Genomic DNA, 26,366 nt, shown 5'->3' with positions numbered 1-26,366 from the left:
TTAGTGGGGAGTCAACAAAACAGACCCCCTGTACACTAATCCCCAGCATTATCCTGGCACTGTGGGGGAGATCCATGTTTAACTGAGAGATGCTTATCTCAACAGCTTCTCTAGGAAGGAAGGTAACTAAACAGAGATTTCATTTCGATGTAATAAAACTTGCATTAAAGAAATACACCGCATGCTCGCACACACGGCATGCACTGATCTCCATCTCCTTCATAACACTTAATCCCAAATAAGCACTTTCACTTCTGGTGAATATTTACTTAACATGCAATAACTGTCTTATTATGTTTAGCGTATTAGACTGAACAAGAAAGTACTGAATGCACAAGGAAGGATACACTCCCGTCCCTTTCTCTATGAATGAATAAATTAATTATGAACCCAGAGTAAAGATGATGGTGATGATCAATTAGTATTTTACACATAACTGTCTCCTTAAACTTCATTAGGGGAGCATTTGAGAAGCCTAATTTAAGGTACTGTGTGTGGTTATCTCCATGCTGCTACCTGCTTGGAGTTACAATTCTGTTATCCTGTCTCCTGGGTCCTAGCGCCTGACGCTGTTTGGGGTCCCTACCATCCTATAAACCATGCCCTGTGCTCTCAAGGACATCCAGAGGAGAATCAGCTATCTATTGTGAGCAGTGGGGGAAGATGGGGTACAGAAGAGGTGCAGATAAAGTCTCTTTCCCTCTCTTCATTCAGGGCTTTCTTGTCCCTCTCCCACCCTGTCCTTCAATCTGTGCTGGAGTGATTCTAGAAAAGAAGAAATCACGGCAGGATTGAAGTCATGGAAAGAGGAAATATGATAACATGTAAAGGTCACGGGCATACATGTTCCTCTTTGGGCCACCCTGGGGCCCAGGAGAAGAGGCCTACAAAGGCCTGTTTAGCTGTCCCTGCGGGGAGTTAACAACAGACTGGGGTCTCTTGGCACACTGTCTTTTCTAGAACATTTTTTTTTTGCTCAGAGTTCATGTCCCAAGAGATAAGCCTTTCATGTCAATCATCTGGGAAAAAGGGGGCTGGATAGCAGATGGGCACTGCCCAGTGTCCAGGGCTGAGTGGCTGCCCAATGCCCTGCCTGGAAGGGTGTGATGCAGGGCGGGGGCCAGAGCTGGACCATGGCTTCCCTTTGTCAGCACTGCAGCTGAGCCCTACCCCCACCCATGGCGTGAGGTTCAGCTCCATCAAGTGAGTGGGAACTGGGGCAGTGGGCTATAGGAAAGGGTGTGGCTTGGTAGGTCTAAGAACTAGGTGAGACTCCTAAGGAAGCAGGTGGTACTCTGGCAGAACTCGAATGTCCTCTCACCCTTCTTCCTTTTCACTCCTGGGACCCAGTGCTTGCAGTGAAGGTGGAAAGATATCCACGAGTGTATTTGTTGTAGGCAGTTGTTCTCTGAGCTCAGGGAGATTAGAGACTTAAAGGAAGAAGCAAGGGCAGCTACAGGGAGTGGAAAGGGTTATACTGAGGAATGAGGGTCAAGTGGAAGCAGATTCTGCATCTTAATAAAAATACGAGTCACAATTTACTGAGCTGTGATCTTGGCAGGTGCTGCCTAAGAGGATCTCGTGTCATCCTCAGGATCTCCTAGAGGGTGGGTCTTATACTCTCCATTCCATAGACAATGAAACTGAGGCTCAGAGATGCTCAGGGACTCGTGACAGCCACAGTTCTGATAAGTGGCAGAGCCATGATTCAAATCCTCATCAGCCTGACTCCACAGTTCATGCCTTTGGCCATTCCACTCTATGACCTCCAGAATTAATGGAATGATTGGTATGTCGTGGGGAGGGGGCAAGGTGGACATGGCAGCAATGCTGGGGTGGAGCTGAGGTTGTTGGCAGGGCGAGGAGGGTGGTGGTGGTGGAGGGGGAGACCTGCTGGTTCCTAGGCCCTGAGAGCTCACCAGCTGTGCCCTCTACTTTCCTGGTTGTACACGACTGCCGGCAGTGGTGGGTGCACCACTTCCTCCTTCAGGCCTTACAAGTTGGTAAAGTTCCTGTGGCTTGATTTTTGGGGCCTCCTGCCTTCCCTGCCTCTTCCTGGCATCCCTGGTGGCTATAGGCTTATTATTAGGAGACAAGTGTTGGGGATGTTTTCTTATAAATTGAGCAGTTGGACTAAATGGCTGTCCAACAGTTATTTACCTTCAACATTTGAAGGCTTGACTCTTCCTGGTTGACAGGGGGCTTCTGGAGACACATTAGTGCCACCAATAAACTTTCTAATGGTGGGAGGTGCAGATCCCATGGGGCATATCGTTTACTGCTTCTGATATCCTAAGGACTATGGAAGAGATTGTAGAGATCATCCATTTCTTTCTCTTTTGTTTTTTTTATAATTTTTTTTTTTAATTCAGAAGGATTTTTTTTTTTTTTTTTTTTTTTTTTTAAGGAGGGCACAGCTCACAGTGGCCCATGCGAGGCTCAAACTGGCAACCTTGGTGTTATCAGCACCACGCTCCAACCAACTGAGCTAACCAGCCACCCCGAGTTCATCTATTTCTACATACCCATTTTCCAGATGAGACATTTGAGGATCAGGGAGCAAAGTCATTTGCCCGAAGTCACCTAACCATCAATAGCTGAGCTCTTGGCACCCAGCCAGTGCTCTCACCCCCTACACCACACCACCTCCCATGGACTGGCATACATGGTGCCTGTCTCCTCACAAGTGGGCATCCTGGGGTGGGGAGCACACACATCCAACCTCCATCCAGTCATGGCTGAGTTCACAGATGCTGGGAGGGGGTCTGAGGCCTGGAACTGAGTCCATACCACACAGAGCCCCTGTCCCAGGAGGGGCTATGCTGCAGCCTCAACTTGTGTCCCACTGCCCGGAAAACATCCTGTGACGGACTCATCTGGCCTTCCATAGTCTTGGAGGTGCTGACTGCAGGACTAAGCAGGGCCCTTTAACCAACATTAAGCTAATTGCTGAGTGATAGATGGCAAGCACAAGCATATGGTGAGCCATTGCCATGCCCGCTAATCCTGTCTGTGCCCGGGACTCTGCACCGTGCCCACTTAGCCAAATTCATCTCTCCCAGACATTTGTAACGATCACGCCTGCTGCTCCTTGCCCAGGATGGCGGCTTTAATGATGTTAACAAACTCTGAAACCTCGAGAGCAGTAATGAGCCTGGCACAGCTGGAAATCTGTGCTGCATCCCGTCGAGGGACCTAGTGTGTTTGCCACCTCTGCCCTTCCCTTGCCCTAACAACAGTGGCAGTGTTCTAGGGTGACCACCAGCCTTGTCAGGGGTCCCTGGTGACCATTTATCTTTCTAGGCTCCTTTCATATCCTCTCTTCCAGTTTCTCTTGGCACTTTGTTTCTCGTGGCCTCAGGTGAGTGCAGAACACTGGATTTCATAGATAAAACTCTATTTCCTTACATTTGTATGGCATGTTACAGTCTCTATTTTCTCATCTTATTGAATTTTCCTCAAAAACTGTGCTGCAGGAATCATGCTTTCCATTAGGCTGATGAAGGTCAGAGAGACTGAACAGTTTGCTAAGGCTTCAGGGGTGGCCAGGGGAGGAGCCAGGATTTACAATATATTTGAATTCCAAATCTCATGACATGTCCGTGTCCAGCTGCCCAAGAATTTACTCAAATCCTTACCAATGCTCCCCCAAAACCATTTCCTTTGGAGTCCTGTTGCGTCTCATCAAGTTGGAGACTTAGCCTGTGTCCAGGGGCCCAAGGAAGGTCCTGGAGGCCACAGTGGACTTGGGTCAGTACAGCCCAGTGTCGAGCCCGGTCTGGCAGGGTGCTGGGCTCTGTGAAGGCCTCTACTGTGAGGACCTCTGCAGGCTGTCCTGGCCCCTGCACCAACAGCTTTCATCTCCTCTTCTGGCTCAGAAGCGCTACTTCTGTCATGTCCTCTCCCACTTCCTCATCTCTTTCTTGTAGACCCTGCCAGCCTTTCCTCTGAGAAGCATTCCTTGCAGAGATAAGGTTGTCAGTGAGGGATCATTTCTGAAGGATCTGAGGGTCTGGAGCGTCAGATCAGCTCCTTTTCCTCCCCTGCTGGGGCTGGCAGCGGTCACACGCGGCCTCACAGTCTGGGAATTCACCCCTCTGCCTCTGACCCTGCACGGGGCCACACTGGAGTCATGGCCCCTGACGCGGAAGCCACTGCACTGGGCCACCCTGGAGTCATGGCCCCTGATGCGGAAGCCACATGCTAATGAATCACGGCATTTCTAGGCCACTCTTACCCAGGGGTCCTGCCCCATCACTGTTAAGGAAGGGAAAGAGGCCTGGAGTAGGGGTCAGGAGCCTCGAGTTCCAACTGTGCCTTGGCCACTTGTGCTTTGAATGAACTGGGAAAGTCATTTCACTTCTCTCTCTTGCTTTGTAAAATGACCATAACAATATGTAGCTCTCAGAGTCCTTATCAATTAAAAATGAGATAATGGATGAGAAAGGGCAAGTGTTACAAAAAGACAAAGCGATGTCATTTTTACGGTTGCTACTAAAGGCTGCCTCTGGAGAGGTTAGAAGGAGCTCTCTCTAAGCTCCACCCCCCTGAGGCTGCAGGGGGTGGAGCTTAGGGAGAGAAGCCCCTCCCCCAAGCTATGCTCTTGGCCAAGCTCCTAGAACTCCTTGTAGAGCTGTGTTCTCAATAGAACCAGGGTGACTTGACCTGACTTTACAGGACAAATCATGCAGAGTGATCTGGCTGCTCCCCTCCCTTTCTCCTTTGGAAGGGAAGCACTCCTCCTTCTACCCTCCCACCCCAGCTTCGTGCCCACCTCCTGCCCACTAACTCCACAGAGGCCGCCACTGCTAAATGAACACCCCAAATTGGAACATATGTCACTTCTGGAGCCCCTTTTCGCCTGTCCGCCACTACATGCCTATTTTCTAATTTCCAGCTGACATTTCCCTTAGTGAAATAAATGAATTTGCTCCGGCGGAGGCCCTGTTCGGATTAAGCTGCTGTCAGAGCCCCATGAGCCAAACAAATTGTTGCCCACAGCCCACCATGTGGGGTGCATTCCAATGGGGTCTGGCAGGGGAGGACCAGGGAAGAAGAGGAGGAGCCTGGATTGCTCAGGAAACTGATTCAGTCATGCCAGTGGGCAGGTGAGGACTGAATGAGGGGCAGCGTCGCACTGGGAGCCCTGATGCCAGAGGAGGCAGGGGACAGAGACTGGAACAGAATACAACCCTCTGAGAGTGGAGGTGGGAACGGACAGGGCCCTGGGCCAGCTTGTAGGGGCAGGGTCCATGGGAAACAGGAGATGGGAGGTGAATCCTGGAGAAGTCTCAGAGAAGGGAGGGGAAAGGGGCCTGCCCAGAAGCTTCCATGGGAAAAGGGCAGGCCAGAGCTGACTTGACTCACTGCTCAGCGATGATGTAATCCCCTGGCAGGGGTGTGCAGGGCACCCCAGCTACCCTCACGTGGTGTGCGATCTCAGAGAAGTCCAGACCCAGGTTCACGCCATGGATGGTCACTCGAGTCCCTCCTTCAGGTGGTCCAGATACCGTCAAAATCTGTTGGAGGGAAATGGGATCAGCAAACCTGTCTGGGCACAGGAGTAGAGATTACAGCATCTTAACCCTCTCCCAAGGAAGGCGTAGGGACTTGGATGGATACCTGGAACCTGGGTGAATGAAGAGTGTTTTCTCCACTTTTGAGCTTCTCTAGGATCCCCGAACCATCTTGTTTTACACTACTTCCTTGGTTCTTTAGGTAATTAACTTATTCATTCATCCATTTATTAAAAAGAAATGAGAAAACACTGGACTCAAGGCAGAAAATCATTGTTTGAGACGTGTCTCTAATTCACTAGTTGCCTGATTGTGATCAAGTCACATAATCTTCCTGAACCTCCGTCCTTCTTAGTTGTGAAAGGGAGGTAGTCATCTCTACCAGCCTCGCCCCCTGGAGCTCCACTGTACCAAACAGAGGGTGTTCGGGAGAATTCTATAAACCAGAGAGTGCTTTGAAATTCTGAGGTGCTATTATTGCCACTCCTGTGTGCTTGCTAGACTCTGTAGAGGATACAGTGATGAATACACAGAAATTTGTCCTCAAGGAACTTATGGTCAAGAGGAGGAGATAAAGGAGGCCGTAAATAATGCTGATGCCGGGTACACAATAAGAAGGTGGATTCAGTGGGAAACCTGTGGGAGCCCGGAGGAGCCTGCGATTAGGTAGTGAGCAGAGGGATGATCGAAAACGGAAAGTGTGTTTGACATTGTTCTGGAAAAATTCCCACGAAGCATGCTAGGATCAAGAAGAAATGAATTTAGGATTTTCCAAATTTTTCTGGCTCCCTGTTAGCAAAGATCATTTATTAATTCATTTCTTAATTCTGTCGTCTCATTTTGCTCTGACCCAAGAGGAAGATGAACCACTGAATCAGGCTCTACCAAGGTGTGAACTGTCTGGGAATAGGTTGGGCGCCAGGACAAATGCAACTCTTTGAGATCTAACAGATCCCAGGGGGTAAGTTCATACTTTGTGGTCCATAGTTATCCAAAGTAGAAGGAAATTAGATGGGAACTCAATCCTAAGCAGGAACACAGAATTTTAGAACTAGGAGGGATTCAGGGTGTCTTATTTTACGATACTCCTACAACCTATAAACACAATTGTAAGAAAGTCCAGGGCTCTTTTCATTACACTGTAAGAAAGGCAAGACAAGGAGGCAAGGAGGGAGGGAGGGAAGGGGGCCAGGTCAAGGCCAAGTGTCTGCCAGTCTCTCCCAGATGGAGCCTCTGGACAGAGAGATGCAGCCTTGGGCCCTCTGTCCTTGGGCTCCTCTCGGCAGTCTCCCCGTATCCCTGTATGTGCTGGTGGAATGTCCAGTGAGCAGAGGAGTCAGTGTACCCCAGGGCACAGATGATAGGTGAGTACAGGTGAAAATGCTGTCGAAGGCACTGGAAACTCTTTCTACCTCCTTCCTCCCGCAAAGGGACCCTGTTCTCTTCCTGTGATGTGGACACCATGAGTTCTGCCACCAACTTGGCCACGGATCTCCAGGTGGCAGTGGACAGAAAAGAGATGAGGGAACGAGGAGCAGGCCGGGCCCCCGGCCACACTGCCGGCTCCCTCCTGGGCTCTCAGTAAGTTGGCTGCTCAGCCAGAACTGAAACTCCTCACTGCCCACCCTCTTCTGCAGGCCTTATACAGTGTAGCCTCCTTCCTTTCTTGCCAGCCCAGGCCCTGAACGCTCTCATCCCAGGACTCATTTCCCCCGAGTCATCTTGTCTATGGCTCTGACTAGGGATAAAATACCCCACCCTATGAATAAAAATCAACAAGATTCATGAAATAAATCGAGGAGGGGACAGTGGACAGGCTCAGCAGCATCTCTGCGTGCGTGTGGGGACAGGCAGGAGAATTTGGAGAGAAAGGAGCTGGCATGAGGAACCGATAGCCCACAGCTTTTCTGTCCCTGGAGATTCTAAAAATAACCAATACTCGATCTTGGTTGTTCCACTTTCCCTTGGCACAGTTTCCTCAGGTACCTGGGCCTCCTGGGCTCTGCAAGATGGACACTTGTTAATGAGGAACAGGGAAGGGGCTGCTTCTGGGCACCTGTAGGAGAGCATCAGTAGGAAAGAATTTGCTTTGAGCAAACTTGAGCACCGGCTTCTCCTTTGATCCACTTGGAATGAGCTCAGAGGGCCCTTCTCTCCTCTCCCCCAGCCACCTGGATGGCAGGAACCCACCTACCAAAAGGGACTGACAAAACTGTGGTGATTGCTTTGCTTTCCTTCCCCCACTCTTATTTTTAAAGCTACATTCTTTTGTTCACTGCAGTTAATTACAACCTTTCAGAAAAACTGTGAAATGATTTTTTTCTGGAAAGCCTAAAAATATTTCCGTCTTGTAGGTAGCACGTGGGGATCGTATTGTGGATATGCAGTGGTGTTGGCAGGTTCCACAGGGCAGCTTCCTCTCACTGATAAGTCATTGTCTCCTTCGCACATTCAGGGGTCGGGGTGAGAGACGTGGTTATGGACACTGAGCTGCTGAGAAGCATATGAGGACTTTCAAAAAAATTATTAGCAAGAGTTATAATCTTGGCATGAAAACACATGTCAAAGAGATAGGTAGTTTGGGGTGTGGAGACAAAAGCCTGATCCCTTCTAACCCAGCAACCAGCTGATATCCAAACCTGGAGAATCAGACAGCACCTGGGGAATGCTGGGTCCACGTGGGTCTTCTTTCCCACATGGCACATGCTACGTGCTATGACGCTGCTAGCACCTGGGGTAGGTGGCGAAGGAGTTTGGAGGTCAAGGCACTCAGCAGCCGTCATGCCCTGGGGCTTAAAAGGGACAAAGCTTATATCTTCCTTGTTTAAAACGAAACTGATGTGTAAAAGTCTGGATTTCCCAAACACAGATGAGGTGCTGAGTATTTAACTTGCAAGAGAATTCCCAAGGCCTCCATTACTGATGACTTCCAAATCTATATTGTTGGCTCAGTCCTCTCTCTTGAGCTCCATATCCATATATCCAATTGCTACTGGATGTCTCCATTTCCACAGGTATGTCCCGCAGGCACCTCAAATTTCACCATGTCTAAAAATGAACTCTTAATTTTTCTTCCTTCCATCTCTAACCTGATTATCCTCCCAGATTCTCTTTCAAGGTTAATGGAATCACTGTGCACCCAGCCAAGCGACGTGCAAGCCATCTTCATCTGTTTCCTTTCCCTCGCCTACCTTGTATAATAAATCTGGTCAGTAGGCACTATCATTCTTATTCCCAGGTGTCTTTTGAATCTGTGCCCTGCTCTGTGTTCCAGAGCAGGTGATGAGCAGGGCTACATCACCTCTCACCCACACTAATGACAAGGACCCCATGTTCCTCCGTGGTCTAATAATATAACTTCCTCGTACCGCCAGGGTGACCTTCACGAACACATACTTGATTAGGTTACTACCATGTTTCCCCGAAAATAAGACCAAACTGGAAAATAAGTCCTAGCGTGATATTTCAGGAGGACATCCCCTGAACATCCCCTGAGCCCTAATGCGTCTTTTGGAGCAAGAATTAATATAAGACCCGGTCTTATTTTCGGGGAAACACGGTAGTTGCCTGCTCTAAAAACCTTCAGTGGCTCTAACCATTGTCAAGGCAAAGTCCCTAATTACTGGCCAGGCACTTGTCCTCCTAGCTCTGACCTTTGTTACTTCTCAGCCACATCTGCCATCCTGTACCATGTCCTCCGTGTTCTCCCCAGATACCAGCAGTTCTTATACACATAATGCACTTTAAATGTGACTTTACACATGCCATTTGCTCTCCCCCAGCTTGCAAATCAGAGAGTCAAGGTGGAGATCTGGGCTCAAAGCGCAAGGAAACCAGGGAACATGCAGTGTAGGACATATCCTCTGCCACCTGAGGGCTTTCAGATGGGGATGAGTACAAGGGTGGTGATGTCTGCATGGTGGCCTGGGTGCTAGGAACCCAGGCCTCCTGCTTTTCTCATTTTCTCCTGGGACCGAGGGTTGGGGAAGAGGCTACAGAGGGGAGGCTTGATGAAAAAGGATCCATTCTCCAGAGAGGAAGTTTACAGGATCCCTTCGGGACCACCTCGGAACAGGCAGCTGCAGAGTCCCACGCCCACACTGAAGACTCTTCTTAACGGCAGCATTAGATTCAGGGCACCCAGTGTAGCACCCACGAAGCTTGGTTCTCTCAGGAGCCAAGTCTGGCCACTCCACATGGGTCTATAAAGAGGCAAGTTGGAGTCGCACCTACTGCTTGCAGAACTCCAAGGAAGCCCTTCCAGATCTGGAAGGAGTTGTGGGGCTACAGAGAAAGGAGAGCTAACTGCTCACAAAGGTGAGGGTGAGAGGGCAGGGTGGAGTTATATAGATTCCCTCATTGACAGAGGGAAGGAGATGTGGCCGGGATGGTAGCCAGATCCATGTGTCTTAGCTTCCAGTTTCAGATGGCCTTCGGGCTGTTGGCTACTCTGGGGTAGCGAGGAGATCACCTGATGCTCAGGCAGTGTCTGCAACAGGAAGAGAGTAGCCTCTGGAGTGAGATAGACTTGAATTTGAATTCCAGCTCTGACACCTATGGGCTATGTGAACTTCAATCTCAGTGTCCTTGTCAGAAAACAGATAACGATGCTTGCCTCATGCGGATGTTGTGAAGGTTAAGTGAGACACCATTTGGAAAGTCCCAAATGTGATGGTGGTTTAGAGAACAGGTCTTGATAAGTGGCAATTTCCTTCCTTGTGTTCTCCCACACCTGTGTCTCCCTAGACCACAACAACATGGGGTGATGGTGTTGGCTGGGAGCTTAGAGATGAGGGGGATCTTCCTATTGATCTGGAAGGAGGACACATGGACCAGGGAACTTATTACTTAGCTGCTGGGCTGACCCGGGGAGAGAGCTGTTCACGGGCTGACTGGAGAAAGCCTGGGAGGTGTCCTGCAGCCTGAGCTTGGGCAGGGGGTGGCTGTGCTGCTGGGGTGGGGCGGGGGTTTTGGTGGGTTCTGGGCCCTTCACAGAAACATATTCTGAGCCAGATATCACCCTGTTTCCCAGAATAAAACTGGGAGGACACTTGTCCTTTCTAAAATGGCCTTTATCCTTTCCTCCCTCCCTTCTCGCCACTTCTTTTTCCCTTGGCTATTAGCCATTCTGAGGTAGGCACAGCACATCACAATGAAGTCAATGAATTCTTTCAAGGAAGTATTTCTGAATGAGACACGCACACAAACAAGTGGTTTGACAGTTTGGGGTGTGTGTGGGTGTGGGTGTGGAGAGAGAGGGAGAAGGAAGCTGAAAACCTGTAAAGTCAGCTGGGAAGATCCTTAGATATTGACTAATTTCAGCCCCATGCTTTGCGACACGTATTATACTGTGGACCAAAAATCTATCCAAATTCTCCTCTGTGGGAGCCAGCAGTAGGGGATGGGGGAGAGAAGAGCCCAGATGCAGCTGCGATTGCTGAGCTGGAGTGAAGGGGACAGTGAGGGTCTCCCCTAGGTTCTGTGTGGGCTCCTGCTGGGCACTCCTCCCCTGTGCTTCCATTTAGCTCTCTTGTGTATCACATGTGCTCCCAGGGACAGCTAAGTGTCCCCTCGGCTAGAGGGCCTAAAGCCCATGTGCATTTGACATGCTCATCAAACATGTCAACTGACAAATGCCTACCCCTCTCGCAAGGCTCTGCTACATGATGCCTCCTCAGTGAGGCTTTCTAGAACAAATGGTGTTCTTTCATGATGGCTGGAAGCATGGAGGTGCCCATGTGTTGCTTGGGAGTGATGCAGTCTTTTAACATTGGAATCATCAAGAAGCTCTTGCTACAATCGCCCTTACTTTCATTTAAGCCAATTTCTGGTGTGATTTCTCATCAAATGGAGGACTGAATAGCTGCCTCCCCGTCAAACATCTTTCAGATACCGAAGATGGCAATTAAATCACTCCTGCCCTGCGCTTCTGCAATTCTGTTAGCCTTCTGTTGGAAGACACTATTTTCTAAACTCTTTGATCATTTCAGATGCTTTTGTTTGGACCTCAGATTTCCATGCATCCTCTGAGAGCATAGTGACCCCGGTAGGCTTGTGGCTTGAGCAAAGGCCTGCCCGACGTGCAGTTAAGAAGGGCCTTGCAGATGACATCCCTTCCCTTCTCTTGTCACCTACGGTTACCAGGCTGGCCCTGGGCAAATCCGAGAGGGAGGGTAAACCCTTCGTATCTTTCTCATATTCTTTTTTGATTGCCTGGGGTTCCTTCTCCCATTTTAGGCACCTCTCGCCCTGCTATTCTCTCCTCCCTAAGGAAATCTTTACTTGCATCTTGATAGGACCTTAAGTCGTGTTATTATCTTGTCTTAGGAGTATTGGCTTTTTAACTGGTTGTAAAATAAAATATTTGTGTATTTTCAGGATTCAGAAGGAAACTGTGGGAAACATGTTAGGGCAGAGGGCTCAGTCCAGCAACCCTGAACTCTGTCCTATACGCAGTCACTGACCATGCCCGGGTACATAGGGGGCTAGGCCAAGTCTTGACCAAGGATTTCCTTATCTGCGCATCTTAGGTCAAGACGAACAGGTCAGAAGGATGTGAGGAGAGGCTGGCATGTGCTAATGGTAGGAGACTACCTAGGAGCCTGCTGTCTCCTGATGGGTCCTCTCGAAGTCTCCCAGAGCCTCTGGTTTGGAGGATCACTTCCTCACCTGCCAGCAGCGTAGCCCAACCAAGCTCTGACCAGCACCCGAGCACCCCAGCCAACTCTGTATTCCTGCCGACTGTGTCATGTCGGTTTTCCACCATGGGTGCCATGACCTGGAAAACCGCTGCCATGATGATGCACTCGCCCTGATTCTTAGAGCCACTAATTGAACAGTTCGGAGGAAACTGTGCCACAAAGCCGCCCAAGGGGGAGAGCAGATGCAGTCGATTAATTACAGCTGGGGAGCTCCAAAGGGCTGCACCAGGGAGCAGAGTGGGAGGTGAAGAAGGCCCAGGGGCTCTGCAGCCTGAGGAGTGCCGCTGTGCCACTCCTGGGACTCAGGGAGCCTTGGAGGGGCCGAGTGGGGGCCTCCTACAGGGTAGGGGTTTAAGGGGTCAAAGGAGGACCCCTTCTTGGTGGTAGCCTCACAAAGCCCAGTTCCCGTCCTAGAGCCCCAGTCTTCCTCTTTTACATCACCTGTCTGACAAACACGATGGGAGAGCAGACAGAAAAGGGACATCGGATCCAGAATTGAAGCTTCTGATAATGATAGCTAAACACGTTTTTCACTTATTAAGTACTTATCATGAGCCGGGAAGTATGCGAAGGGCTTTATCTATTTTATCCCACTATGGGCTCAAAACAAGCTGTGAGGGATGTGCTATTATTATTCCCATTGCATAGATGGGGAATGGTGTCCCAGAGAAATAACTTGCTTACTTAAGTCACCCAGTGAGTGCCAGAGCCGAGCCAGCTCTATCTAACCTGTGCTTTCAGCCTCCACACAATACCGCCTGAGCTGATCTTCTGCCCAGGAGAGACCCTCAGGTCATCGAACATGAGAACTCATGCCAGTCTGCTCATGGGTGCCCGCTGCTTAGGTCCCCGTCCTTCTCCCTTGGCTAAGGCCAAACTTGCTGCTTTCCAAGAAGCTCTGGAGTTGGCTTTGCTGTCACCACTGTCTCTCTAACCTTCTTGGCTTCCCTCCTCCTTCCTCTCTGCCCCGCCGCTGTGAGTGTCCACACTGCCCCACTGGCCTTGCCCCTTTGTCATCTCTCCCTGTGTATGTCCAATCTCCCCGAATGATGCTGGGTGTGTGGACCACTGGCTTTCTTCCCATCTCTGCAGCAGGCTTGATATCAGCATCTTTCTCTCCTCCAGCCCTGTGTGTCGAGAGTTCCATTTGTCTAAACGAGCCCACGGAAGATATTAAGGATGGTCTACTGCTAAAAGGTGGGGCTCTAGAGTCAATTAACTGAGGGTCAACTCCTGGTTCTAAAACTTACTAGCACTTCAAGGAAGTTATTACACCTCAGAGCCTTGCTTTCCTTATCTGTAGAATAGGACTGGTGATAATAATAGCTTCTGCCTCATAAAACTTGCTGTAAGGTCTAAATGAGATAACATACCTAGGGTGCAAAGGGCAGTGCTAGGTGCCAGGTAAGCATTCTGTGACCGTTAGCTATTATTTTTCTCCTTACCATTTTATGAATTAAGAATCTGGACAGAAGCCAGGCTACCTGAGGTCCAGAGGGAAAGCGGCTTCATTTTTCCAAGCATCTTAGGCAGGGGGAGCCTTTAGGTACTGTTCTTGGTGGGGATTGAGGGGAGGGGCAGACAGCCTGACTTGTGGAGGAGAAGTGGCTGGTGTGGAGACTGCCCAGCATGGTGTCACCGGCCTCTGATGGGCCTGTGCAGCTCTTGCCATGTCCCCAGCAGGCTGTCAGCTCCCTAGACTGGTTCTTAAGAGGAGATAGGAGAGACTGACGTCATCGCCTCTCAGAGCAGCCAGGGGAAGGGCTCCCAAAGAAGCCACTCCAGGATGCAGCATCCCCAGATGATGGGCTTCATACGAAAGCCCCTGTGTCTGAGACTGGGATCAGGAGGGTTCTGTCCTAGGCAGTCCCCTAGTCATGACAAGGCAGTGAGGACAAGTCCGGGATGTGTAGACAGCTAATCTTCTCCTGACTAATTATTTACTCCTTTCCTGTTGCTTGGCGTCTCCCTGACTCTAGAGAGCTGTGATGCCAGCTTTGTGCCTGTAAATGCGATCCTGTTCTGATCTCAAAGACTCCTGCATGCTGATCTGAGATGGCAAATTGTCACATCCTTTTCCAGCTTGGTGCGTGTGTGTGTGTGTGGCAGCACGTGTGCATACATGGGTATGCACACCCTTCACGGTAGGCTAGAGCCCAGCTGACAGCTCTGTAGGAATCTATGGCATCAGCGGTGCCAGCTCTCCTACCCAACGTGAATCCTTGCTGGCTCTGTCTTAGCTGATAGTACATTCAAAGCCTAATTGTTATCTCAGCAGAGTGACTCCATTATTCATCTTGACACCATCCCCCGTTAGCTGTTTGTTGCACCGATGTTATATTAATGAGGCCTGCAAATAAATGAACGGAGAGCAGAGTGCAGACTTGTTTTTCAGGAAAGCTGGCTGACTTATTTACTTATTTGTAGGGAACTTTGTAGCAAGTCACTCTGGCCCTGGGCAGGTGGATTTGGCCTTTCTTGCAGAGATTTGGTGCAGCCTTATAGATAAATACTTGTAAATGTCCAGCTCCCCAAACAGTTTCACAAATGCATTTGCATCTGACTGAATCTAGGGGAAAAAAATCTACTTTAAGTTATTTGGGCAAATGGAGAGCAGGAGGAAGCAAGAGCGATGAGTCATCTCAAACGACAATTGAATCAACAATTATTTAGACTTGGTTTTGGAGGGCATGAGTTTTCTAGAATGGGTTTTTCTTACCCAGTGACAACTAGTGACGCATTGGGGTAGTTACTGAAGTTTAAAAATGTCTAAAGTAAAAACTACAAGGTGGTCAATGGAGAGACAACTGCAGAACCAGTACCCATGCAGCCGGGCATGAGTGTGCCCTTCCTGACTGGGTAATGCGGCAGGTAGCTTCAGGAACACACGGGAACATTCTATGGCCCCCAAACGGTGGTAGGTTCCTGGTCACCTCCTGAGGAGCCCAGCCCTGGGGACTCCTCCTTTGTAGTTAAGGCCTATTTTGCCATTACTTCTTCCTGATCGCTGGTCTCACCTGCAGGTGTGAACCACCTGGGCCCCGTCCTCCAGGTTCTCCCATCAGACAGAGGCTTCAGAAGTCAGAGCTACCAGCCAGCCTACGGAGTTTCCAACTTTCACCTTAACCATCGTCCCCTTGATAGACACAACCAGAAACCAACCAAACTGAGTCTGGTAGTTTTAAGAAACACATGTAATTAAAGTTACACCTACCCTGGACTGGGAAGAAGTGATCGCCCTAAGCTTAAATGCACCCGAAAATGTTCTTCCTGTTTTCCTCTCTACTCATAGGACTATGCGTGGACCTAATTATGTTAGGAAGATAGGTGAAGGCTGTTTTAAGGCTCAATACAAAGGGCAGCCAATGTTTCCAGGTTGCCTGGCGTCTCCTGGGACCTTCCAAGGGGATTCTGATCCTGAGCGCAGGTATTTCTGATACACTTGGGGTGGGGTGAGGTGTAGAGCTAGGGGGCACCTTTCTATCCCTCTGACCAAGAGAGGTCACATGACGTGGTGGGAGAGTCTGCAACCTGGAGTCAGAGGCCCTGGTTTTGAGCTTGTTCTGCCACCAACCAGATGTGTGACTTTTCAGGAAATCATTTACTTCCCTAAGCACTGTTTCCCCAACTCTTAAATCAAGATAATTGTAGCTATCTCACAGGATTCTTAGGAGGAGTAGATATGCAAAGTACACAGGTACCGGCACACAGCAGTCTTGTAAAGAAAAGGTATGATTACTAAGAAGCCCAGAATGGGGATGTGGCTCATCTGTTCATGTCCCTGGCCTGAGGTTTGTGTCCTTGTTAGCTGTGGCGACCTAGGACCCTGCTGTGGTCCTTTTTCGAAACAGGAGACAATTGCAAAGGGTGCAGATTAGACGGTTCTATCCCAGGCCCTTTGGAGGAAGCCCAGTGGCCTGCAGGGCAAGCCGTTTCAAGCCTCTTCCAAGTGGCCAATGAGCAGACATAGGCTGGGGCCCTGCAAGGAAAGGCTGCATCCCCCTGCCTCCCCACACAGGACTAATTTATCCATGTGATAACTTCTAAGCCTAGTACAGTGCATGGTATACAGTAGACAGTTATGAAATGAATATTTAATGAGTGAATTAATTTCCTTGGAACTGTGGCATCTCTTCCTTTTTCTCGGAATGGTCTGTTATGAGTTAGTTCTTACCATCTCTCAAATTCAAATGTTGAAGCACTAACTCCCATGATGTCAGAAAGAGACCTTATTTGGAGATATGGTCTTTTCAGAGGTAATCAAGTTAAAATGAGGTAAAATTAGTGTGGTCCCTAATCCAACATGACAGGGGCTCCTTATTTAAAAAATAATAAAAAGGTTGGAGCCAGACACACACACAGGAGAACACCATGTGGACTTGAAGGCAGAGACTGAGATTGGGGTGATGCTTCTGTAAGTCAGGGAACACCAATGATGGCCACCAACCACCAGAAGCTAGGGGAGCGGCATGGGACAGACTCTCCTCACAGCCTCAGAAGGAACCAACCCTGCCAACATCTTGATCTTGGACTTCTAGCCTCCAGAACTATGAGAAAAGAAATTTTTGTTGTTTAAGCCCCCCAGTTTGTGTGCTTTGTAACTGCAGCCATAGGAAATTAATGGACTCTGAGAGAAGACACCTCTGTCACAAAGCACCAAAGCCCTTTGTCCTTCCTAAATTTCTCTTTCCAAGAACATATTCCATCTCCCTTTGTGCTGGATACTGCCCACTCTAGGAAAATGTTTTTTCTGAGCCTTCCTTCTAGCGGGTGGTTTGTAACATTCTCCTCTTTGAGGTCCCAGCAGGTCTTGAAGCACACGCTGGGAAGAACAGGAACGTGATGGGCCAGGCATCTCACGGGCTTTCCAATCCTCTGCATGTCTCCTGTTCCTGGGACTGAACAGGTGACACGTGCACAGACGCCCGGGATGACAGCTGGAGTGGAAGCAGCCTGGGATGCCTCCCACAGGGGACAGCGTCATTATCACAACACGGGCTGGCTGAGACGGAACAGACGGTGAGTCCTGAGGGGGCCCTAACCTGAAGTTTATGCAAACTGGGAAATTCGATAGGCTGTAAGACTTGTCCTACATGATGAAGCTGCCATAAGAGATGGGTCTCTAGGGGTGGGCCTGGTTGTCATGGAGACAGTGGGGTAAGGAGGGATTTAAGGAAGAACAGCTGTGCATCTAACTAAGCGTGAGCCCACTCTTCCTAAAGCAGAACTCATTCAAGGGCATCTCATCGGTTTCCCTGCCGCTGGCAGGACAGCACCTATTCCAGCCCCCATTTGTTTCCAGCATTGGAAATTCTACTGCCCCAGCAGCCTTCACGTGCCTTCATGGAATCCTCTTTTCACGCCTCACACAGGATCTTTGTAGGAAATGGCTTCTGTTTGCATGTGGGCTTGCACTGAGGGGGACACACATAAGGGCCAGAGACAAGGGGGGGGGTATGTATAAAAGGGCATAGATCTCATAGATGTCCGATTATTAAGAAAAAGATCTATATTAATGTCAAGGAATTAGCAAAGAAACATGGGGTAAATAAAATGAGTTGATTCTTCTTAAAAGTTACTCTTAACAAATTACACATTTTGGGCAAAAAAAATGCCATCGAAATGAAGTGCTCTTCTCAGTGCGTCCTATTGAGAGATGCATGAGGTTGATTTTTCCCATTCCCGGTGATGTTAACTTTGACCACTTGGTTAAGGTAATGTCTGTCAAGTTTTTCTCACAGTAAAGTTGTAATTAATAAGTATTTTGTGGGAAGATAGCTTGAGACTATGTAAATATCCAATTTCTCATCATACATTCATCCTCCAATTTTAGCACTCATTGGCCATTCTTGCCTCAAACAATATTACTGTGAATTTTGCCAAATGGTACTTTTCTATTTCAACAAGTCCTTCTACATTTATGAGTTGAAATTCCAGTATAAAACAGAGATTTCTCTCTCCTCCATGAATTATTTGTTTATATCAATAAGGACCATAGTTCTTATTTTATTCTGTTGCTTATAGTCCACTGGTATCGTTATTTATTTTCTTGCTCAAATTGTCCCAGATTTGGCCTTGGGGCCAAATCAAGTGGCTCCTGTGCCTTTTTGACATGTACCTTGCATTCTTTTTAGTACTCATTGCCAAAAATATATAACTTGAATTTAATCATGAAGAAACATCAGACAAGTCCGAATTGATGGACGTCCTACAAGATAACTGGCCTGTACTCTTCAACAGTATCAAGGTCATGAAAGACAAAGAAAGATTGAGTATTAGAGCATGAAGGAGACATGACAGTGGAATGTCTCATGTGGCCCTGAATTGGATCCTTGGCATCAGGAGGACAATTGGCAAATTGTGAATAAGGCATATATATATATATAAGATGGCAAAATTTTATCAATATTAATTTCCTGATTTTGTTAATTGTACTGTGGTTACGTTAAGATGTTAATTTTGGAGAATTGAGTGAAGGATATATGAAAGTTTTTTGTACTATTTTTGTACCTTTTATTAAATCTGAAATTATTTCAAAAATTAAAAGTTAAAAAAATTGAAAAATGACTTTTATAGGGAGAGCAGGATAGGTTGGGAGTAGGATATGCAAAATGAACGAAGATATTCCTGATAAAAGTGGATAAAACATTCTAGGCCTGGATGGAGGACCCAGGATCCCACATGTCCTGTCCAGAATGATGTCCACAGAGTGGCTTGGGACACAGCATGGATATGGATATGTCTCTCTCCAAAGATGCTCTTTGATTTCTCCACAGCCTCTGCTTGAAAAACACCAACAGGAGACCCCACTACTTGGGGCCTCTAGCTCCTGCTGCTATGTTCAGTGGGAAAATCAATTACGAGCCTTATTACCTCAGGGGGTTAATTAGAATTGTGTAGCTTGGGTGTCCTCTGTGAACACAGCAGACTGTCAGTCCCTGGTCAGTGAGCAGGGGTGGCTGAGGCAGAGGTTCCCAGGAAGAAGCCTGCCTTTGGGCTGGGAAGGGGCCCTTGCCAGTTGTGGAATAGACAGGGCTGGGGCAGCAGCTGGGGTTGGCGGAGGTGGGAGGTGCTGATGGAAGCGAGTCCAGGCCTAATTTAAGTGCCCCAATGCCACAGGCACAGAGATGCAGAGACGCATCAACAAGAAGAATTACAGAACAGAGCAAGTTCTCAGGCCAACAGTTGCTGGAAATCACTACAATCGGGGAGAAGGCACGGAGCCCTGAGCAGCTCAGCGAGCCAGCTGTCTAAGGGCGGAGGCTGGGGCATTGCCAGCAACCCTGCAAGCATTCTTTCCCGGAGAGAAGCACACAGGAGAAAGAGTGAAATGGGGCTGGAGAAGCCCAATCTCGAGAGGCAGTGTCTCCACTCCCATAACACCTTAATCCTGGGGTGCATGAGGACTTGATGCAGAAGTCACTCCCTCCGCACTGTGCTGCCCTGAGATACGCGGGCGGCCATGTGGACGGATGGTGGCCATCTGATCTCACCAGCTAGAAAGGCCGGACATCAAGGAAGGGAGGCAGCACTTCTTGTTTTATGTAACATTGGCAAATTGTAGAGACTTTAAAAATATTTTTATAATTAAATAAATCTGAGCTAAAATCCTGGCCCCACCACTTAACACCTAAGTGAACTGGGGCAACTCACTCCTCTGGGCCTCCTTTTCTCTGTAAAATGGAGCTGAGAATATTTACTTCCTTCCCACGGTGGTTGTGAGGATTACATGAGACAATGCCAAGTAAGCCCACTAAAGAAATATGCTCCCTCTTCAAATATTCCATCTATAGGTTAATAACTCTCCTTTGATCTGGAGGGTTTTCGTTTTACTGATCTGAAGCTTTGCTATGATCATAAGGGTGCTCCAGAAGTTTCCCAATACTCAGAGACACAGGTAAGAGCCAGTTGCCTTCTTTGGCCAGTAGGGAAAACAAGGTATGGGAAGGGATACTGTGTCAGCTCAAGAAAGAGGAAGAAGAGGAGCGGCCCCTCCCTGCTTTCTTAAACACACAGACCACAGCGGTACCTGCCCAGGCCTTATTCCTAGTCACCAGAAGGAACGTGCAATTAGTTCCAAAGTACAGGTGAAGTCCGTGAATAGGGAACAGTGAGGAGTGATGAGTACATAATGTCAGCCAAGTTGAATACAACTATTCCTCTCCCAGGCCATTCAAAACCCCAGCAGCGGCATTTTCATTCACATCATCTATTCATTTTCCTTTGCAATTTGCTATTTGGGAAACATCACTTTTTTGAGGATAATTAATTACCTATGTCTTTCTATTAAAGTGCACAAACAAATTGGGACAGAGAGTAAACCCTGGGAAATGGCACCGTGGCTAATGCAATGCCTGCCTTTCTTTTCTTCTTCTGTTTTCAACTTCGCAACTCTGAGCTAATCTCAGCTTCTAAACTCACATTTCTGCTGAGAAAAGTGAAACCTCGTTTCTGAAATGTTCACCCACCATGCAGACAGTTTCTTCCCCACATCCCCGGCCAGCGGCCTGGCAAGGAGGCTGAGCTGGCTCTGCCTTCCTTTGCGCAGGCATGAGGACACACTTCTATACACTTGTCACTTATGCCTGGACACGGGCCTTTGAGACACCCACGAGAGGCTTTATATATCCCTACATTAAACACACCCTACACCAAGAATTCTTCCACAAACGGTCAAATTGTACCCGTCTCCCACTGCCCTGGGGTTGGCGCCTGGCCATCCTCTTCGACTCTGGAATTCAGGGGACTCACCTCGGTGATCTGGGGGTTGGAGCATTTAACATTGTGGCTGGACCAGTCCAGCCAGGGGTTGGAAGGGCTGGTGCAGTGCTGGTGGAGGGTGCATCTGCGCTCGCCGCTGCACCAACCACACTCAAACTTCCGGTCGGCCTTTAGGCAGAGTCCGCAGCTCTCCCGCTGGGCTGCACACTTGTAGAGATGGACTGCAAAGACAGGGGGACGGTCACAGACGGGGTTTGACAGGACCTCTCACAAGTCACCTTTTTCTTGCAGGAGTGACAGAGACTGTCCCCAACCACTGATGACACGAATAATCATCAGTATCATTGCAAGAGTAATTGATGAAGAATTAATAATAAATTGAGCCTCTTAGCAGTTGTTTAAAGGCACTACAGAAAAAATATTATTATTTAAAAGTTCTCGTTCTAGACTAAATCAGATCAGGGCTTTAATTATGGCTTCACCACTTCTTAGCAATGTGACAAAGAATTTGACCTCCTAGAACCTTGTTTACTTAATCATTGTTTTTTGTGAGATTTGAATGAGACGTTGTATATTAAGTACTTATCACAGTGCCTGCAACATATCTGATGTTCTATACATGCTTATTATCTTTTCTTTGAACACAAACTACATGCTTATGCTGCTGCCTCTCTTACTCTCACATGTGGCCCTCACGGTAAGAGGTAAGGATTAAATTTCCATTTCACATAAAAGTGAAGCTCAAAAATGAGAAGTAATGACTCCTGGAGCTTACTAAGGTTTGTACTCCTGTTGGGATCCTGAAATTCCAACTAGCTGTGCTGCTAGACTGTCGGTCCTGAGAGGGGAGAGGCACCTCGCCTGGCTCAGAGGGAACTGGTGGGTCTGGGAGAGGAGTCAGCTTGGGCTTCAAGAAAGCCCAGGTGGCTGGAAGCAGAAGCAGAGCTGACAAGGAACGAGGGTTGATATATCCTTTTCATGACCCCTGTGGATGCAGAGGATTGTCCCCAGAGAAGACAAAGCAGCCACTAAACAGGTCACTTTTGCAGTGTGCATATCCATTGATTTTGAATCTTGGCTCTTCCTGACTGAGAAGCCCTTCGGCAGGCCTGTCCGCAGAACTGTGTTTTGTGAACCTGGAGCTTTGTTGTTGCTTGCCCGTATTTTGAACTTAGAGTCTCAAGTAGAATTGTCTGAAGTAGAACTCAGAGTCCAGAAGCAGAAGTCATTTTTCAACTCTTCTGGTCAAGCAGACATTCAGGGCTGGGCGGTGTGCCTCCCCTGGAGGTCAGGTACTTGTCCCGGGGGGGGGCGTATATTGTTATTCTCCCATAGGTCCTCATCCTGTTCCCTGCTGTCAATCATCGCTCAGTCCCAGCTGCGGGGACTAGGTTTGAACATCCTCCTGCCTATGGTTTCTTAGGATAGAGGACAGGAAATGGGGATCTTAAAATGAGCAAGTACACATTGAGCATTTGTTACTGTGCAAAAATAGTCCACATCTACATAACACGTCATTTGAGCCTCATGATGGCCCCAAGAAGAGGGCATCCTTTCGCCCCTTTCACAGATGAGGAAACTGGGATGTAGAGAAGAGCAGTAATTAGTCTGACTTCACATAACTCTAAGTGATAGAGGCAGAATTAGAACCCTGGTTTGTTAGGTTCAAGAACCGGAGTTCTTAAACATGGTGGCCTTCTCCACCCAACCCAGTGAGCAGTCTTCAGGAACACTCGGGCTCTGGGAGGGTGACAAGTGTGAAGATGGCGCTACCCAGGAACTTTGAGGAGTGCCACAGGGGAGGGTTCTGATGTGACAGCTTGGATGTGGCCATTTTTCTCTAAGCTCCAGGTGCAAAGGCAACCTCTGGGAACTAAGCCCAGATTCTCAGCAGGGGAAATGTCTATCTCTTAGCGCTGAGAAAATTTGGCCTGGGTATGAGGAGAAGGAAGAAAAAAAAAAAATCTCCCTGGTTCAGTTTCTTTCTTCCAGCCTAAGCAGCATGGATTTTCATGGCTGCATCTGGGACAGTGAGCTGCAGCCCCATAGATGGTGAAGCACTTTGAGGCCCTACTGTAGCCTTGGTCTCCCTGTCTCTGCCCTCGGGGTGACCTTCAGGCTGAGGGAGAGACTTGTGGCACCCCTAGGTAGTTGAACTGTGGTGAAACATGGGCTCATGGTGGGGGTGACAGGGATCTGGAGGGAGGAGACTTCACATCCCATAGTGGGCTGAGTCACTGAGAGGACAGTGACGTGGTTAGCATGTGAGCGCTGAAATTAGATTGTCTTGGCTCAGATACTGGCTCTTACTATCTGACTCTTGGTCCATTTCTTTCTTTTTCTTCTTTTCAGCTTCACTGAGGTATAATTGACAAATAAATTGTACGATATTTAAAGCGAACATCATGATGATTTGATATATGGACACATAATGAAGACTCCTCCCATCTAGTTATTAATATACACATCATATATGTATACATATATACTGAGAGCATTTAAGTTCTAGTCTTTTAGCAAATTTCAATGGTAACATACCGTGTTATCAACTATAGTCCCCATGTTTTATATTAGATCCTCAGACTTCATTTATCTTATAGCTTAAAGTCTGTACCCCTTTACCAACCTTTGTTTATTTTCCCCATCCCCAGCCCTTTTCTACTTTCTGTTTCTATGAGTTTGACCTTTTTTTTTTTTTTAAAGATTCCACATATAAGTGATACCATGCAGCATATGTCTTAAAAATATGAAACACTTCAAGAATTTGTGTATCACCTTTGGGCAGGGGCCATGCTAACTCTGTATCATGTCAATTTTAGTATAGGTGCTGCTGAAGTAAGCACTCTTGGTCTGTTTCTTAACCTCCTTGGGTCTCAGTTTCCTTATCTATAAAATGAGAATCATGTTAATACATATCTATCAGTGTTGTTGTGATGATTAAGGAAGATAACCTTAAGTAAATAACTTACAGTGTTTCCCCAAAAATAAGACCTAGCTGGACAATCAGCTCTAATGTGTCTTTTGGAGCAAAAATTAATATGAAACCTGGTCTTATTTCACTATAATATAAGTCTGGGTCTTTATAATATAATATAATATAATATAATATAATATAATATAATATAATATAATATAATATAATATAATATAACATAATATGATACCGGGTATAATATAATATAAGACCCGGTCTTGTATTAACTTTTGCTCCAAAAGACGCATTACAGCTGATGGTCCGGTTAGGTGTTATTTTCGGGGAAACACGGTAGTGAGCGCCTACCCACGGTGAGTACTCATCAGATTGGAGGTACTTTTGTCATTCTTGAGAGCAGGGTGGAATGTTGCTCTCTCAAGGGTAGTGCCTACCTCGCTTGTAGGAGCTGCACATGTTTTTGTAGGATGATGAATAAGCGTGGCCCCCAGGGAGCATCCCCAGTGTCAGCTCAGCTCCTTCCTGAACTTCCTGGCACCGGCTGTGCACTTGAGTCTGCATGCTGGTCCCTCCCACCCAGCTCAGGACCAGGGGAGCTGCCTTGAAAACCTTCTTTGTGCAAAGGCAAGGCCAAGGACAGGGAACCAGAATCTGACTGGAAACAATATCTTCATTTCCAGGGAAACTGGCAGGACCTTCCTGCCTGCTGCTCTCCTAGGTCAGGTTCCACAGACACTTCAAAGTCTCTGGGAGCCTAAGAAAACGCGATGAGCCGGCAGCTGCCAGCGGATGCTCTGGTTGTAATAAAACAGGGTTCCCAACAGGACTCCTTTGATGGCTCCAAACGTTGCTTTTGGATCCTCTGAAGAGTTCCGCTGACAGAGAGAGTGTATTATTCATGGCACAGCGGCCAGTGGGCTCTGATCCCTCCAGCCCCAGTCTTTCCCAGGGTCACGAACAAATCAAAATTACCGGAAAGTAACAGCTTACCTTTCAGGTCCTGAGGGTTGTCAATGATGAAATTGCCATTCCACACCACGGCGAAGTCCACGGCCAGGTTACTGATGTCCATTCCATCGTACTGGTACTGCAGGGAGAGGGCAGAGGCACAGGGCTCATGAGGCTGTCTATCACAGGGGGTTAGGGATGCCACTGGCATCTCAGAGGACCCAGACTACAGCAGGAAAGCAACCAGGGACTCCAGTTCCCCCTGGGCTAAGAAAGCAGCAGAGGAAGAATCAGAGGAACCCCACGTGCTGCTCAAATATCCCTGTGACCCCCCTGCCCCTGACTCCCCGTCACTAATGTCCACAGGACCCGACCAAGCCCCTTTGCTTGGCATTCGGTGCCTTCCACATCCAAATTTCTTCTCCACACTTCCTCTCCACTGCTCTCTTAAGGAAATCTCTGAATCCACCTGTCTCCACACACCCACCCAAACCCCGCTCTGTGCCTCTGTTAATTCACATCTAGAAGGAATGCCTCCCTTTCCCTACAGCCTCTGCCCTTAAACCTATCTTTATCTTTCTAGTCCAGCTCAGACTTACCTTCCCCAGGTCTTCTCTGACATCCCTGCCAGCCCTTGGCACCTGGTGTCGCCAATTTCTATCTTTAACCTGGCATTTCCTCGGAGCTGCTTTGCACCTTTTCATGTACAAGTCTAGTCTCTCCAGAAGGTCCATGTACCGCTCTGTAAACCCCACAGAGCCTTGAGCAAAGCATGTGAATGACAAACGGTTGGCCAGGCCCTGTGGTGGTCCTTTCTTTCTGCATGTGAGCTTTACTTTGGTCAAGAGTTCACTAGGGAAAGTGCCCAGAGCTTTCTGGGCACAGATCTGATTGGCCCTACCATGAAAGGCCTCAGCTGTGGCCAGAGTCGACTCTCTCCCATGCTGATCCCATGGAGGACTTTTACGCCCTTCACACACTTCAGAAATAACCCTTCTCGGTGGCGCAGGCCCTGTGCCTCTGTGAAGGGGAGCTCTGGGAATCCCATCTATGGGGACTGCCCCAGCCCTGGCCACTTAGCTCTCAGGGCATGTCCCTGTCAGCCCTCTTGCCCCTAGCCCTTCCTGCTGCCTTCCTCCCTTTGTTGTTTTCCATTTCTTTCTCATCCCACCTTCCCCTTGAGATTGGCGGCCCTCCACCGATTACAAATTCTATCACGCGCCTGTGACCCGGCAATCTGACAGCTCCCTGATAAGAGGCCCAGATTCTCTTTATCTCTCCCAGGCGAATTAGCTTCCCTCAACACCTTTGTCACGTCGCCCCCATCTCCAGCTGACCCCCCACAGTCAGAGACAGGGAGTTGGCAGATAAATAGATCTTCTCTGGGCTAGTATTATAATTAAACACCTCATGTTTTCTGTCTGGCATTCAGAATTGGTTGAACCCTTGCTGCTCCTGAAATTCACTGCTTCCACTTCCTCTGCACCCACCTCCTCTCATGCCACTCTGCTTCCTGCTTGTCTTTCCTGCAGCTTTCCTCCTGTGTGG

The 26,366-nt window shown here is 48.2% G+C and overlaps 1 protein-coding gene and 1 non-coding gene across 3 annotated transcripts in view; both read right to left on the bottom strand.

Moving 5' to 3' along the window:
* PLXNA2 (plexin A2) overlaps nucleotides 1-26,366 on the bottom strand; it is a 207,363-nt gene that overhangs the window by 31,782 nt on the left and 149,215 nt on the right. For both annotated transcript variants that reach the window (XR_004421527.1, XM_033092346.1), the window contains exons 11-13: nucleotides 24,861-24,957; nucleotides 20,969-21,159; nucleotides 5,368-5,519 (exon numbers count right to left, since the gene is read on the bottom strand). Coding sequence is in view for 1 of the 2 variants with exons in the window: in XM_033092346.1 (XP_032948237.1) it covers nucleotides 5,368-5,519; nucleotides 20,969-21,159; nucleotides 24,861-24,957 (440 nt within the window). In the remaining variant the exon portion in view is untranslated. The remainder of the gene's footprint in view (nucleotides 1-5,367; nucleotides 5,520-20,968; nucleotides 21,160-24,860; nucleotides 24,958-26,366) is intronic.
* Nucleotides 23,679-23,781, bottom strand: LOC117015492 (U6 spliceosomal RNA). Its single transcript, XR_004421730.1, has one exon. It is a non-coding gene; the product is annotated as a U6 spliceosomal RNA (small nuclear RNA).

This window comes from Rhinolophus ferrumequinum, chromosome 22, assembly GCF_004115265.2.
Source record: "Rhinolophus ferrumequinum isolate MPI-CBG mRhiFer1 chromosome 22, mRhiFer1_v1.p, whole genome shotgun sequence".
NCBI lineage: Eukaryota > Metazoa > Chordata > Mammalia > Chiroptera > Rhinolophidae > Rhinolophus > Rhinolophus ferrumequinum.
The sequence above is the reverse complement of the archived record's forward strand: the minus strand, read 5'-3'. Positions and strand labels throughout refer to the sequence as shown.